Source organism: Lactuca sativa, chromosome 2, assembly GCF_002870075.4.
Source record: "Lactuca sativa cultivar Salinas chromosome 2, Lsat_Salinas_v11, whole genome shotgun sequence".
Lineage (NCBI taxonomy): Eukaryota > Viridiplantae > Streptophyta > Magnoliopsida > Asterales > Asteraceae > Lactuca > Lactuca sativa.
The window spans coordinates 80,318,564-80,333,544 of NC_056624.2; the positions used below are offsets into that span (position 1 = coordinate 80,318,564).

A 14,981-nucleotide genomic window follows, 5' to 3' on the forward strand; every position below is an offset into this window, starting at 1 on the left:
ATACCAATACTCTGATCGCATAATCCTGGTTACTTACTCAAGCTTGATCCCGGCCTTCTCTCAGGCCTCCACAATCAAATGCCCTAGGCCTGTATCCCGCCCCGCGTACTCGACAATCGCTCTTGTCAGCCTATACTCTGAGCTGATAGAACACTGCTGAATCCCAACAGCTAAGCACCCTCACATACTCAACGATCTCCCGGAGAATTCTCCAATTCTCCCCCACTAAAGCACTGACTAACTGCCACCGATCGTCATTAACGACCTTTCAGAACAATCCTACACAAAGAGAACATTTACACACTGACTGCTTCCCACAAGCATAAGCAACCCTCAGCCAAGTACATCTCCTCCCTGATCAATCTGCTCAAAAGAATCTGGTTTTTCAATTATACACTCCACGACTGCAGATGCTACCCCAGTGCCGCATTACCACTATCAACTCTTACGAACGATAACCAACGGAATTCCCAAACAATAACCCGTAACCAAAACCCACAACCTGTAAGGGATAAATACCGCATCGAAAACCGCACAGGGCTACCGGCACCAAAACACCAAACTATAACCATACCAAACCATCAGGGAACAACGAATGCCAAAGCGAAAACTTGAAACACCAATCCATAACCATGCCAAACCCGCGAAACAACGAATACCGCATCGAAATCCACACTACCAGCACAAACAATACGCCACAATCAACGCAAGCTAATCAAGACATCAAGAAAGCATCATACCCGCAGCTGCCTCCGGCACTGCTCCGTCTCCCTCTGCCGCAAGCTAATAAGCACGACCCTGAGCCCTTGGGGCTCCGCTCCATCCTGTCCTCCTCCTGAACTCCTCAAGGTGGCCGGTGCTAGAGCCTGCACCGGTCCTGCAGGAAGCTGTGGATAGTTGACCCTCAAATGTCCAACCTGCTGTCAATGATAGCAAATCCTCGAATCCCGAATCTGCACTGACTGCCGACAGTCCCGCGCACAGTGCCCCTCTTTTCCGCACTTGCGGCATGCACCACCGGACCGGCAACTCTGGTGTGACCCCTCCCACACTTCCCACAAGTGTGGCGGCTCCGATCCCCCACTCTAACATCAACGGTACTGGACCGTTTCGGCGTTGGCTGCGACTGCATCGGAGCCTGCCTCAGCTCACGCAACTGTAAATCAACCTCTAACTCACGCCGCATGGCGGCCTCCTGCAACACCAACAAGGTCTCGCACCTCTGCGCATACACGAACTGTCTGATATCCCCCTTGAGCATACTCAGATATCGGGACATCTGAGCCTGCTCCGAAGCGAACTCAGGGCAAAACATCGCCCTCTCAATAAACATCCCGGTGCTCTCAGTCACCGACTCCAAATCCTGCTTCAGCTCAAGGAACTCCCGAGCCAATCTCTCCCTCTCATCTCGCGGAACATAACGAGTACTGAACATCTCTCTGAACTGATCCCCTGAAACCGCAGCCCTCTGCGCGTCGAAAAATGACCTCGTAGTCAATCTCCATCAATCCTTCGCTCCTAGCCTCAACAGGTTCAGAGCACACCTCACCCTCTGATCAGCAGGGCATAAACTTGTGGAGAAATACCCCTCCACGTCTGATAACCATCTCATAGCAACAATCGGGTCCTGAACCCTATCGAATGTGGGAGGCTTCGTGTAATAGAAGTCCCGATACTGAAAACCCCGACTAGCTCCTCCCCTTGCCGCTGCTACAGCCGTTGTAGCCGCCGCGGCAACCGTCTCTGCGAGAGCCGTATATCGCTCATCGAAATACTCAATCATGGCGGTCTTGATCGACCCAAACAACTCCGACAACTCAGCCCGAAACAATGCAGCAACCCCATCACGCAGGATCTCACGAATCCTCGCATCCCGCTCGCTCGTGCTCGTCCGATCGATAACCTTCGACGGCACTGATCCACCCGGAACTCGCTCTCCAGCTCCCGATCCTGATCCGGATCCACTATCATCATGCCTCGAGATCTCCATAATGAAGACACCCTACCAATCTCAGACACTTCCCAAAATCCTGGGATCCAACTCTCGCAACCCTACCCTAGAGACCATGGTTTCCCTGATACGTGTATGGGTCCTGTGCTTTCAGTAGTACGGGCCCATACTACCTTCCACACCTACCCATATTTGTATGAAGTACTACCACAATACCCTAGGGAACATGCATAACAACTATCAACCCTCACCACTAGAGGAACACTGAGAACATCCCATAAGGGACCCTAGGCTACAGGCATCACATATCAGGCAACATTATCATGAATTCCTGAAGATCCCTACCCTAACTCTAGCATGCTGCTCTATCAAGCTCAAATAAACAAATATCATGTATGGTATCTTGGGGTTACTTACTGGCTCCGGCTGATCGTACCTCCGCGTCCTCCTTTTACCAAATTTGAAAACCATTTTAATTTCTCATTTTAAAATCCTCCTCGATTTGAGACTGGAGTCACACGAATGTTTCCCCAATTCACTCAAACCAAGGCTCTGATACCAACTTGTAACATCCAAAATTTCAAAACAATTAAAACTTTTCAAAAGCCACTCATTTTAATAATGTTGTTACAAAAAGGTTTTCAATACATTATTTAACAGAGTATTTCCCAGGTTCAATTCATAAAACACCAACGTGAGGAACGGTACGATCACGCCTTTGCCTTGTCACAGACTCTTGAGAACCTGAAACATAAAACCACAACTGTAAGCCCGAGAGCTTAGTGAGATACCCCCAGAATACCAACCACATATACGCCTTTCCAGGCCCTGACCTTCCGGTCCATCACACAACATAATCGCCTTCCGGCCCATAACATATTGCCTTCCGGCCCATAACATATATTGCCTTCCGGCCCATAAGCATAAAATGCGTATACAACATAACGAATAATCATATAGTAGTTCATAGACAACAATCGATCAACAGATTACATATCATAGCATTACTCTAACAAGATACCGGTCTAGCCGGTCACTATCATAACATTACCCTATGAATCAGTCAACATACTAAATGCATACATACGCCTTTCCAGGCCATGACCTTCCGGTCCACATAGTAATGCCTTCCGGCCTGTAACATATAATGACAACTTCCCGGATTTCCATCCGGTAAAAAGGGTCGGCCTTGGTGCCATAAACCCTAGCGATATAGTGAGGGTAACTCACCTCGAAACTGCCGACTGAACAGATAGCTCAAGCTGCTCCGATCACTGATACGATCTCCACCTCTGGACAGCCACCAATGCACTGAACTCAAACAATGACAACAATTACCAAAATACCCCTGGAACCACTGGTAAATCCTTGGTCAAAGACAAGGTCAAAGTCAACCCCTGACTGACCCTACTCGCCGAGTCAACCCTATGACTCGCCGAGTCCCCATACTCAGAACTTCACTTAACCCGCGACCTAACTCACCGAGTCACCCCAAGACTCGCCGAGTTCAACGACTCTGAGTCCACTCGCCCTTGACTCACCGATTCCTTAAGATTCCCTTTCTACACGTCGAGTATCCCCTTTTCACGCGACGAGTTCCTCCTGGAAGAATCGCGGGGCCACCCCGACTCAACTCGCCGAGTCTGAAGAACAACTCGACGAGTCCCAGTAAATCTTCAAGCTACTCGCCGAGTCTGCTCATCGGACTCGGCGAGTCCATGCCATGCAACCGCTCAAACTGCTTTCTAAGGTCAGAACTGCTCCGACCATTCAGAAGTATGGCCTTCCTAGACTGATCCACCACGTAAGGTCCTCATTTCAGTGCTCACGATACACCCCATGATTCATAATTCACATTTTGACCTAAGGCATAAGGATTCCAATCCCAAGCCTTCATCAATTCCCGAAATGCACAGGCATGGGACATTCTGGACCTCCAAAGGTCCTAATACAGAGTCACAATCGTTTGGGGGACTAGGGTAGCATTCAATCTAATCACAAAAGGGTTCCACAAACCCTAATTCCATAAACACATCAACATAGCAGAGTATACTCGAATTCTTACCTGGATGATGTATTCTCTGTGTCCCCAATCCTCAGAAGGTGACTCCCTTGCTGCTCCTTTAGCCAATCCCTTCTCTTCCTTGCACAACCACTCTTCTATAACCAACAATGGTCTATAATCCTTGCTCCAGATGCACACAATCGATTTAGGGTTCTTCTCAGAAGGCTAAAATGAACAATGACGGCCAATAAGTGCCTCTTATACGTCCCAAACCTGAACGGTTAGGGTTTTCGCTAAACAGCGCAGACTCGCCGAGTCCATATCTGGACTCGTCGAGTCCAGTCGCGAACCCGCGACCAGGTCTGCGATTCTACTCGGCGAGTCTAGGCTCCAACTCGCCGAGTCCCCTCTTAAAACACCCCAAAAACATAATTATTACAATACTTGAAATTCCGGGCTGTTACACCTACCAACACTTGGATGCAATCCTTGTGATCTTTAACACTTGAAACAAAGTGTTTTCATGTTCTAGAGTGTCCCAACTTAATTTATTAGTTATAAATTGGCTAATTAGTTATATATATGTTCATTATATGATAACTAGGCTCGTGCGTGTGTACAAGTCTCCATTTGTCACCTAGCACCGTACCCAACACTCCAATCCAATCCACTCACCACAAGTGAGTTCATACCCCTTAATCAATGGTTTAAATGTTTTTAAATGCTTATATGGGGGGAATACAAGTCAAATACTTATAGTTATTACATCAATCACATGTGATTAATAACTACAAAACCAGTGATTTCCTTATTGTTCAAATTGTTTATCAAACTGTTTTGTTTCAAACTGTTTTACAAGTTCTTATACTTATCAAATACATTTGCTTAAACTTTGTTTTACTTATTATCAATTGCATGTCTATGTATGTATAGTTATATAAGAAATGTTTAAAGGACTTACGAAGGCTATCCACCCTATTTCCTTTTCGCGCTTGAGATGTGGTCTGGTGGGATATCGGGTACCCGTCCGAAGGTCGTTTAAATATTAGTTATATATCATGTGTACATACATAGTCATAAAAGGTCCTTCCAGTTCATTCAGTACCCTTGGGTAGTAAGGGTATACTTCCATGTTCATACGTACCAATACATCACTAGTAAGTTACCATAGGGGTAGCACAGGAGGATACTATTATTATTACTAGAACAATGAAACATACAATGAGTCAGTTTATTCATGAGTCAATACTTTGCTAAATATAGAGAGAGAACACTCATTACAGCTAGTGCACACAGTACATTACTATACATGCTAGATAGAGAGAGAGAACACACATTTCAGCTAGCACGCACAAAACATTACAGTACATTACCATACTATTATATAGATATGTTTACATGATTACGCTTACATGAGTACGTTTACATAGATACGTTTACATGAGTGCGTTTGCATATACGATAATAGGACAGGCATCATTAGGTGCTATAGCATAGAACAAGTTCAGGATCTAACTATACCGATGAATCACAACGCATTGTGATAGTTATATCGGGTATACATGATCATAGTAATGTGGATGTTCACGGCGTGCAAATATGCAGGAGTCGTGTAAAGGTCCCAAAATCCCTTTGACGGGGAAGGGCGTCTAGCCTGGGATCTATCCATCACATTAGGCCTTATCCCTCAAATAAGGCAATAGGAGTACAAAGGTAGTCACTTATTACAAATACTACAGTACTTATAAGAATTACCCTAGACTTAAGGTAATTAGTACGGTTGTAGTACGACACTACACCATAGTACTATCTCATTTTCCCATTAATATTCACTTCGTGAATATTCACACGATGCACGGTAATGTAGAATCTATATTTTTGGTTAATGATAGTCCGAATTGGGGAAAACACACACTCTATCAAGAGACATATACACAAACACTAGATGCCTTGGTAGAAGGCTACAATTAGTAGGAAACATAGGGTTTTCTAGGAGAGTTCAAACATTTTACAAAACATTGTACAAAACATCTTACAGAAACATTTTACAAACGTTTTCATACAAACTCAGACATTAATATACTTATGATCTCACCAGCATTAAGTTGATACTCGCTTTCAAAATAACTTGTATTCTCAGGTCACCACTAGACATGTACAGGTGCCAAGCTTTTGAGAAGATGGAGTTCGTTCAAGACTCCTCTTTTATTTTGATATGTATATTTTTGGTGTCTATAACTTTGACAGAACACACATGTATGAAATTATTTTATTAATGCAATGGATGATGTTGTTGCTTGTTTACTATTATTCATTGTTTGTGATACTGTACATGACGTCCTCCGCCCCAGAATGTTTCCGCCATTCATGGTTTTGGGGTGTGACTGTTACAAGTTTACCAAAAATAAGTTTGAAATGTACGAATGTTAGATTCCAAACTTCATATCCCGCCAATCATCACCAATACTGGAATAACCTTTACTGCTCGGGAATGTTGCATTAGAGTTAGTAGTCATTTTACAGATATTAAAAAATAGTTATTGTTATTAAAATATACGTTTGTATTGATTAGTTTACCCAATTTTTCTGATTCTTTTTACCATATACATTTATATTGTTTAGTTAATTTAAAGCGTGTTTGATACGAGCTTCCAGCGTTTGACAAAACGTTCAGTTTTAAACAAAAATTTTGTTTGGTACTACAAACTTTTAGCGTTTAGTTTAAACAAAACGTTTCAAGTCTAAAAGCTACCTCATGTAGCGTTAACAAAACGTTTCAAGTCTAAAAGCTATCTCATGTAGCGTTAACAAAAAGTTTCAAGTCTAAAAGCTACCTTATGTAGCGTTTAACAAAACGTTACCAGCTACCCACTACCAGTTAGTTTTCCGAAAAACTTTATTAGTTTTTCCAATTTTTTTACCATATATATTTATATTGGTTAGTTTACTTAGAACGTGTTTGACACAAAACATTTGAAAGTTTCTAGCTTTAAAGTTTGACAAAATGCTCAGTTTTAAACAAAAAGATGTATTTGCTGTATAACTATTTTAGTTTTTTCAAGATTTTAAAGTTTAGTGTTAGTTTGCTGTATAACTATTTTAGTTTTTTCAATTTCTTTTTACCTATTTTTATAGAAATTAACCTTTTAAAATGTTTGTTATATACTTTTGAGTTCTGTATCTCGTTTTTGTCTCATGCCGAGTTAAACAGGGCAACAGGCTCCATAAAACCCACAAAATTTCATCATCGATTGCCTCTGTTCTTGCCTTCTTCCTGCACTCGATGGAGTTGAGTGTGCCCCACACTTGTTTTGTAAACCGCAATCCATCATTTTCCTCTTCTCCGCTCCTCAAATCTAGGTTACTTCTTGTCCCCACATCTAACCAAATCAAGAATCCACTCGTTTCCTTCACTCAACGAAATAGGTTCAACTCAATGGAGTCGCAGAGAACAACAATATGCAGCGCCTCTTCTCTCGTCAAGGACCATGGCTCTGCGACAACCACTGATTCTCCTATGGATACTGGTAACCCTAATTTCTGGTCGTTTATGTCGTATTGATGGTTTAATCAATCACATTCTTAGTTATTTGTATGATTTTGTTTTTGCATGTTCAATTAAAGATCGAATTGGGTCGGTAAAAAGGGTTACGAATGAAACGAATGTGGCGGTGAAATTAAACTTGGATGGTGTTGGTTCACCTGATAGCAGCACTGGAATTCCCTTTCTTGATCACATGTTAGATGTCAGTATATTTAATCTTACGAACTTTTGAGCTTTTAGATCTTGTTTGTTTATGTTACTCTCCAAAACTTCTCCTCATTTTCACTTTTCAATTCAAGTTGACCTAAACTTCCACTTGATGAGTTGAATATTGTTTTCAATGTAGTTGTGAAACTTGTAGAAATTAGAGAAATAGGAGAGTTTCACTGTTATGATGAGGTTTATTTCATTGTTAGCAAAATCCATTCCAGCTTTATCATTAAACATTCAAAGTGGTATTAGGATGAGTTTTTCTTAATGGAAAGTAACATAACATAATAACTTTTATGATTACTATGTATTTGATCTATTCATTTCATGCTCATTATTTGTGATCTTTCATATCAGCAACTTGCTTCCCATGGATTATTTGATGTGCATGTGAAAGCTGTTGGTGATACTCACATTGATGATCATCATACTAATGAAGATGTTGCCCTTGCCATTGGAACGGTGATCTTACAATGATAAATGCTTTTATCTTTTATATTATTATATTAAATGCAAGAAACAACACCACACTTCCATTCATTTGTTCGTTATATTTTCCTATTACCACATTCCACTTTGAAAAACCTACTCAATTAAAACAAAGTCATCAAAAATGCAAAACATATTTCATTACTATAATTGGGTATAATTTCAAGTACAATGTGCCTAATATAAGAAAAAGATTGAAAGCACAATGCTACAAGATCTTAATACAAAAACATTTGAAACTAATAATGCAATAAGCCCATAATAGAAAGAAATGAAAGCAAGATATTATAACAAACAAATAAATGAAAGTATGTTGTTGTTTCTTGCATTTAGCCCTTTAATATTTACAAATGTTGACATTATATTTTCTCTTAGATTAGAGTATAAGTTAAGCTCCACTTTGCTTTTCAACAGGCTTTGCTTAATGCACTTGGTGATAGGAAAGGAATTAACAGATTTGGTGACTTCACAGCTCCACTTGATGAGGCACTTGTACATGTTTCTCTGGTAAATAATAAATATCATTTGCATCAATATCATCACAATAATAATAATTAATAAATAATAACATAACTATAATTGTATCAATGTAAGGCACTATTTCTTTTTCTTTTTCTCATTAAGTGCTTTATGGATAAATGATGTCTGAAGAAAATCACAGACATAGAAGGAAAAAATAAACGAGGGCAAATTTGTAAAAAGTTGGGAAAGCCTCTTTTCCATGACTTTCTCCATTAAGTTGTTTTTTTCAGCATTAATCAAAAGGAAGTAATCAATGTAGCTTACATTAAGTGAAAAAAAAAAAGAATAGTATGAAGTTGAAACCATAAACTATATAGTACATCTGTTGGAAAGATAAAATACGTTATTTATAAAACAATAAATATAAAAATTCACAAATGTAATTGTGTATGGAAACAGTGCTTATAGTAATTATTTTTGTAGGATTTATCTGGAAGACCACATTTAAGTTATGACTTACAGATTCCTACTGAGAGAGTTGGAACATATGACACACAGGTACTCATTTATCTTCAATACTCTACATTATATTTCTATAGATTTTATTTTTATTTTTATTTTTGTAATTGGTCAAATGCATCTTATGTTAATTTTTGAAACGACCATTATTCTAGCTAAAGCAGTCTTATGCCTTATTTCCTTTTGGCTTAAATGCAAGAAATAGAAAGTTACTTCTATTTATTGTTTATTATAGCATCTTGTACTTTAAAAAAAAACTTCCCAATTATAGCAATGTCATCCAAAACGAAAACATTTTTCACCACTATAATTCGGTAGATTTTTCGAAATAAAATATTGATAAGAAAAATAATTAGTATAATGCTATATAATTGGGTGGATTTTTTAAACTACAAATAAGAAAAAAAAGTTGAAAGTTACAATGTTGTAATAAAAAGAAATGAAAGTAGGATCCTTCAATAAACAAATAAACAGAAGTATGTTGTTATATCTCACATTTAACAGTATATGATATACACTGCAAATTATGAAGTTATTTATTTATTTATCTTTTTTGTAATCATATCACTATATTCTATCAATGTAATGACAATTTTTTTAACCACAGCTTGTGGAGCACTTTTTCCAGTCTTTGGTCAATACATCTGGAATGACACTTCACATCCGCCAGGTAATCTCAGTAAAATTTCAGATTGTATTATACTATTATACTATTATGTATGTAGATAAAATATAAAATGCTTATTTGTTGTATTTAAACCTTTTCTTTTTAACATATGAACTGCAGCTTGCTGGAAAAAATTCTCACCATATCATCGAGGCAACATTCAAGGCATTTGCAAGGGCTCTTAGACAAGCAACCGAATACGACCCAAGACGCCGTGGGACTGTGCCCAGGTTTTTCAAATTCACTACCATTTATAAAATTTGAAAAAGGAAGAATTTTCAAAGTACAATTTGCTTAATAAGAAAAACATTGAAAATACTTATGCAGCTCAAAAGGGGTGTTGTCTCGTTCCTGAAGAGCTTTGAAAGGAAATAGTAACAAACAATTGTGGATGTTATACTATTATATCAATCAGGTAATGGAAATAGAGTACTTTGTTATTGCGACTGATTAATCAGAATAAAGAAATTTCAGTTAATGTAAGTTTTGTATTCCGTGTGTTATGTAGATAGATGAAGGCATCAATGTTGGAGGCAACAGGGAGGTATAATTTATAAGAGAGACTCAAAGATCTTGTATTCTGCATGATTTTTGAGTTTATGGACTCGTATTTCTTCCATGAAATTTCCAATAATTCTCATTTTGTAATGTGTTATACTATCCATCATGTTGAGTCTAATTGATTCAGGGTTTTTGTTTGCTATTATTATATAATAAGGTAGTTGTATGGGACTTTCATTTTGCAATGTTTTGCGACTAGAGTTATTTGGAACTTGAGTGCCTTTGCAAAACAATGATGACAACATTATCTCTCACAACCACACCCTTCTTTACCAAACCTAACAGCATACATATCATCTTATTGCCTAATAGAAGCTATCTAGGGTTAATCTCATAAATGGGTAATCAACCATTTGTTACTAAAAGCGATTGTCCAAAAGATGTCTTAAAGCTTGATAACAAACTATTATTTTTTAAATACCGATAAAATAAAACTGTTTTGTAAACTCAGAGTTCTAGTTACTTAACTTTGCATAACATTTTTTCAACAAAGGTGCATAAACGCTGGAGAAGAGGTGAGTAAACAAATAAGATGAAGTCACTAAAGCTCTTGTTTGACATGAACACATGATTCTCTTAGACAGATATACATATATAATAATTATTCTTATAATATTATAATAGCATAGAGTGAATTTTAAACTTGTAAAATTCTAGGGTTTGGAATTTAATTATTTGAAAATTAAACTTTTAATTCAAAATTTTAAATTCCAAAACTTGAGGGCAAGTTTTGAAACATTTCAAAACTATCTAGATCAAAATTCAAATAAATAATTAAACAATTAGTTTTTGGTGATTATCTAATTTTGATCTAGTCCACTTTCATGCAAGATAATTGACCAAACAATTCAAATAATTAGCATTTATCATATAAGGAAATAATTATTCAATTAATTTGACATTATCTTCTATTTTGGCAAGGATAATCATACAATATCAATAAAATTCGTATTTTATTAATAAAAAACGATTTGGTAATTATCCCACAACAAAATAGGCATAAAATCCCGAAATTCCCTCTGTCTGACTGTCCGACTCGTCGAGTCCCTTACTGGACTCGTTGAGTTCATCCGACTCGACGAGTCCTCTTTGGGACTCGGCGAGTCTGTCAGACAGAAAGCCAAAAAAATCGAATTCAAGCAATAAACATTCATACAATGCATCAAATACAATAGAAACTAAGCAAATCTCTGATACCACTGATGAGTTTAGAGCAAAAGAACAATCTTATGTTTTCATGCAAAACCCTAAAGCTTGGATCTAGGTTTCTTTATAAAACATGTAATTCATCCAAGACTTGAATACCCTAATCTAGCATACATTGAAATTGAAATCTATACAAAACAAGTTTAGATGATACCTTTCAATTGTTGCAAGAATCCTTTGATCTTCAAGAAGCTTAGTGTCACAAGTGTAACACCTCTAATGACTCACAAACACCACAAGCATGAGGATGATCTAGAAGAGAGGAGAGATGGTAGATTTCAGCTATAATAACCTTAGGGTTTCTTGGTGTAGCTGAAACTGAAGCCCTGGGGTCCTTTAAATAGCTGAACAGCTAGGGTTTCAGTCAAAACCTAATTGGATGACTTAGGCCCTAAGCAGCTTGAGAACCTTCTGGAATAAGGCCTCCTTGGCCGAAATTAGAGTGGGCTTCCAGTCCTAATTTCGTCCACCTCATATCCAGGAAGATCCACAACCCAAAATCAACTATCACACAATTGACAGTTCCAGTCCCCTTTATTTAATTAATTTCTTTTAGCCACAAAATTAATTCTTAATTAATTCTTGACTAATATTAATTAAACTATATGACTTCTCCTTTAATATATTATTCATATAATATATTAATAAAGCATAATAACCTCTCTCTCTCTCCCCCCTCTCTCTCTCTATAAATCATCTTGTCAAGTTGCATTGGTGAATGCAACCCAAAAGGACCATGCACAACGGGTCAAGTACATACCAAATATAGTTATGGGCTTAGACACTAATCCAACAATAACTTCAGATCTTGAACCTAGGAGGGTTCTCATGGCATAAAGGTGCCAACTTTACTGCCATAACAACCCCATGCATCTTGAAGACTCCATTTTAGGGCCTTTTGAGCTAAATGGCCCATGCATGAACGTAAAGTTTGTAACTTTACGTATAATATGGACCCTAGGATGTCAGATCTATGGTTTGGATGCATTAAGACCGATTAAAATAGACTGTATAGTTTGGGGCAAAGAGGGACTCGACGAGTCGGGTAGTATTTCCCATCAAATCCTGTTGTTGATGGACCAGATGCTAAGATAGCAGAACACTTAGTTTTCTAGGCTCATTAGGGACCTGGAAATCATGGAACTCGGCGAGTTCAAGGTAATGTCCTAACCACATGAAGACGGACTCGACGAGTTCAAGAGGAACTCAGCGAGTCATAGACTAAACTCCTTCATACGGATGAAAATGAACTCGATGAGTTGGTTGAAGAAGGTCGGATGTGTTGTTGAAGGCGAACTCGTCGAGCTCTTGCTAGACTCGACGAGTAGGGACGAAGTTGTAGCTTTTCGTGGACGAGGGGACTCGACGAGTTGGAGAACCAACTCGGCGAGTCTAGTCAACCAGATGTTGACTTTGACCAAAGTTGTCTTTGACCAAGGTTTTGACCTTGACTTTGACTTGGAGTTGAGTTGACCATTGTAAGGGTTATGAGTATGAAATGGTAATGTAGAAAGGATGTTATATAGGGATTGAGGAGTCGAGAAGAGTCGATTTTCACACCAAGGACAGTGCAGACACTACACGACATTGAGGTGAGTTACCTCCCAGTAAAAGTGGGTCTAAGGTACCAAGGCTGACCCACTAGTAGTTGATTATAGTTGAGATAATTGTCTTTGTGATAATTGTCTGGTTTGCTATTACCTTATGTGTTCTTTGTGCCAGTATGATATGTTATATGTGATAATGGTATGATTTGGTTGTAAGGACCGAAGGGTAGGTCGGACACCCCAGATATGTTTGACAGCATGATTATGATATGTTATTATGTGATAGTTGTAGGGGGTGAAATAGTCCCCGTGATTGGGTGAGATAGATCGGAGGGTAGGCAGGCACCCCAAAATAGCCTGACACGGGTAGGTCAGCACCCCAGAATGGCTTGACATGTGTCACACCCCCAAACCTGGACGGCGGAAACGTCCGGGGGCGGATGACATTGTGTACAATATCATAACAATTGAATATAAATGAAGCATAGCAACCAAATATCATACATTAGAAATACACACTTACATAGTTTACATATTGAATCTTGCTCATCAGTTACACAAAAGTAAGAAAGTAAAATTTCTTGAAGTCGCACCACTTGATCTTATAGTCGAACTTATTACCTGCTACTGAATTCCTGAGAATACAAGTCGTTTTGAAAAGCGTCAACTAAAAAGTTGGTGAGTTCATAAGCAGTTTTGTATAAAAATGGTTTTTGTACTTGTTTAGAATAGTTTTCGTAGCGCTTTCAGAAATCTGATATTTTCTAAAAAGAAATAGTTTGAAAGTTTGATCTTATATTAATGCATGTGTGTTAATGTTTATGAAAAATAGAAAGAGAATGATTTCCAGACAACCCGATGTTGTCTGCAATAGATATTGTTGAAATCTCAACCTCGGTGGTTGAGTACCGGTGCTTATAGATTATCGTTTTATTAAAAAGAAGGTTCCCCGTTTTATTCCAAAAAGAAAATAGAATGGTTTCCTGTTTTATCCCATAAAGAAAAATAGAATGATTTCCTGTTTTATCCAAAAAGAAAAATAGATTAGTTTCCTGTTTTATCCCAAAAAGAAATTAGAATGATTTCCTGTTTTATCCCAAAAAGAAATTAGAATGGTTTCCCGTAAATCTTATAACGTTAATTCATCTAAGTGAGTCGTTATAACTATACTAAATAATGACAATTTCGCCTGTCTTTGCGTCTTTGGGACGCTGACGGAATAGAATAAGGTTTTTGTCACTCTAGACTGGCCTAGTTTATCTGTAGCGAACAGCTCAGGTGTGGGGTGTCACCCCCGTATAGATCTATACACAAACTCACGCTTTCCCTCCAGGAAACTCTGGTTATAACTACAGGCTACGATTGTACACTCAAAGGTGCCAACTGACAGGTCTCACTAGATCCTTAATCGAAAATTTACACAGAAAAGAAAAAAGAACACATATAAAACTCATTCACAGGCCCAATAAACATGTAAGTGGACCATTAAGGCCCACTATATGTATCTATTATTTCCAGGCACAAAAGGAATGTGAATGTCTATCCTAAGCCCAATATACATGTAAAGGACACTAAGGCCCACTAAACATGTATATTATTTCCAGGCCCAATAAGGATATGAATATCTATCCTAAGCCCAATATACATGTAAAAGGACACTAAGGCCCACTAAACATGTATATTTTTTCCAGGCCCAATAAGGATATGAGCATCGTTTTTAACCCGTTTCTTATTGTTTTGTTTATTTTAGCTTGATTATTTACGATACTGATATAGTAAAAATAACTCTTTAGCCCCCATTTTGTTCAAAACTTGTGTTT

The 14,981-nt window shown here is 38.3% G+C and overlaps 1 protein-coding gene across 1 annotated transcript; it reads left to right on the top strand.

Annotated features, from left to right (window-relative positions):
* Nucleotides 1–7,145: 7,145 nt before the first annotated feature.
* Nucleotides 7,146–10,593, top strand: LOC111888687 (imidazoleglycerol-phosphate dehydratase 1, chloroplastic). The gene is made up of 9 exons (XM_023884814.3): nucleotides 7,146–7,483; nucleotides 7,581–7,702; nucleotides 8,068–8,172; nucleotides 8,614–8,706; nucleotides 9,145–9,219; nucleotides 9,788–9,850; nucleotides 9,968–10,077; nucleotides 10,175–10,262; nucleotides 10,356–10,593. The coding sequence occupies exons 1-8, from the start codon at nucleotides 7,240–7,242 to the stop codon at nucleotides 10,200–10,202; spliced, it is 840 nt and encodes a 279-aa protein (XP_023740582.1). The 5' UTR covers nucleotides 7,146–7,239; the 3' UTR covers nucleotides 10,203–10,262; nucleotides 10,356–10,593.
* The last annotated feature ends 4,388 nt before the right edge of the window (nucleotides 10,594–14,981 follow it).

Coding starts and splice junctions, on each gene's coding strand:
- LOC111888687 (XM_023884814.3), top strand. CDS start 7,240: ATGGAGTTGAGTGTGCCCCACACTTGTTTTGTAAACCGCAATCCATCA. Junction 9,220..9,787: donor TTGGAACATATGACACACAG/GTACTCATTTAT, acceptor TTTTAACCACAG/CTTGTGGAGCACTTTTTCCA. Junction 9,851..9,967: donor TGACACTTCACATCCGCCAG/GTAATCTCAGTA, acceptor TATGAACTGCAG/CTTGCTGGAAAAAATTCTCA.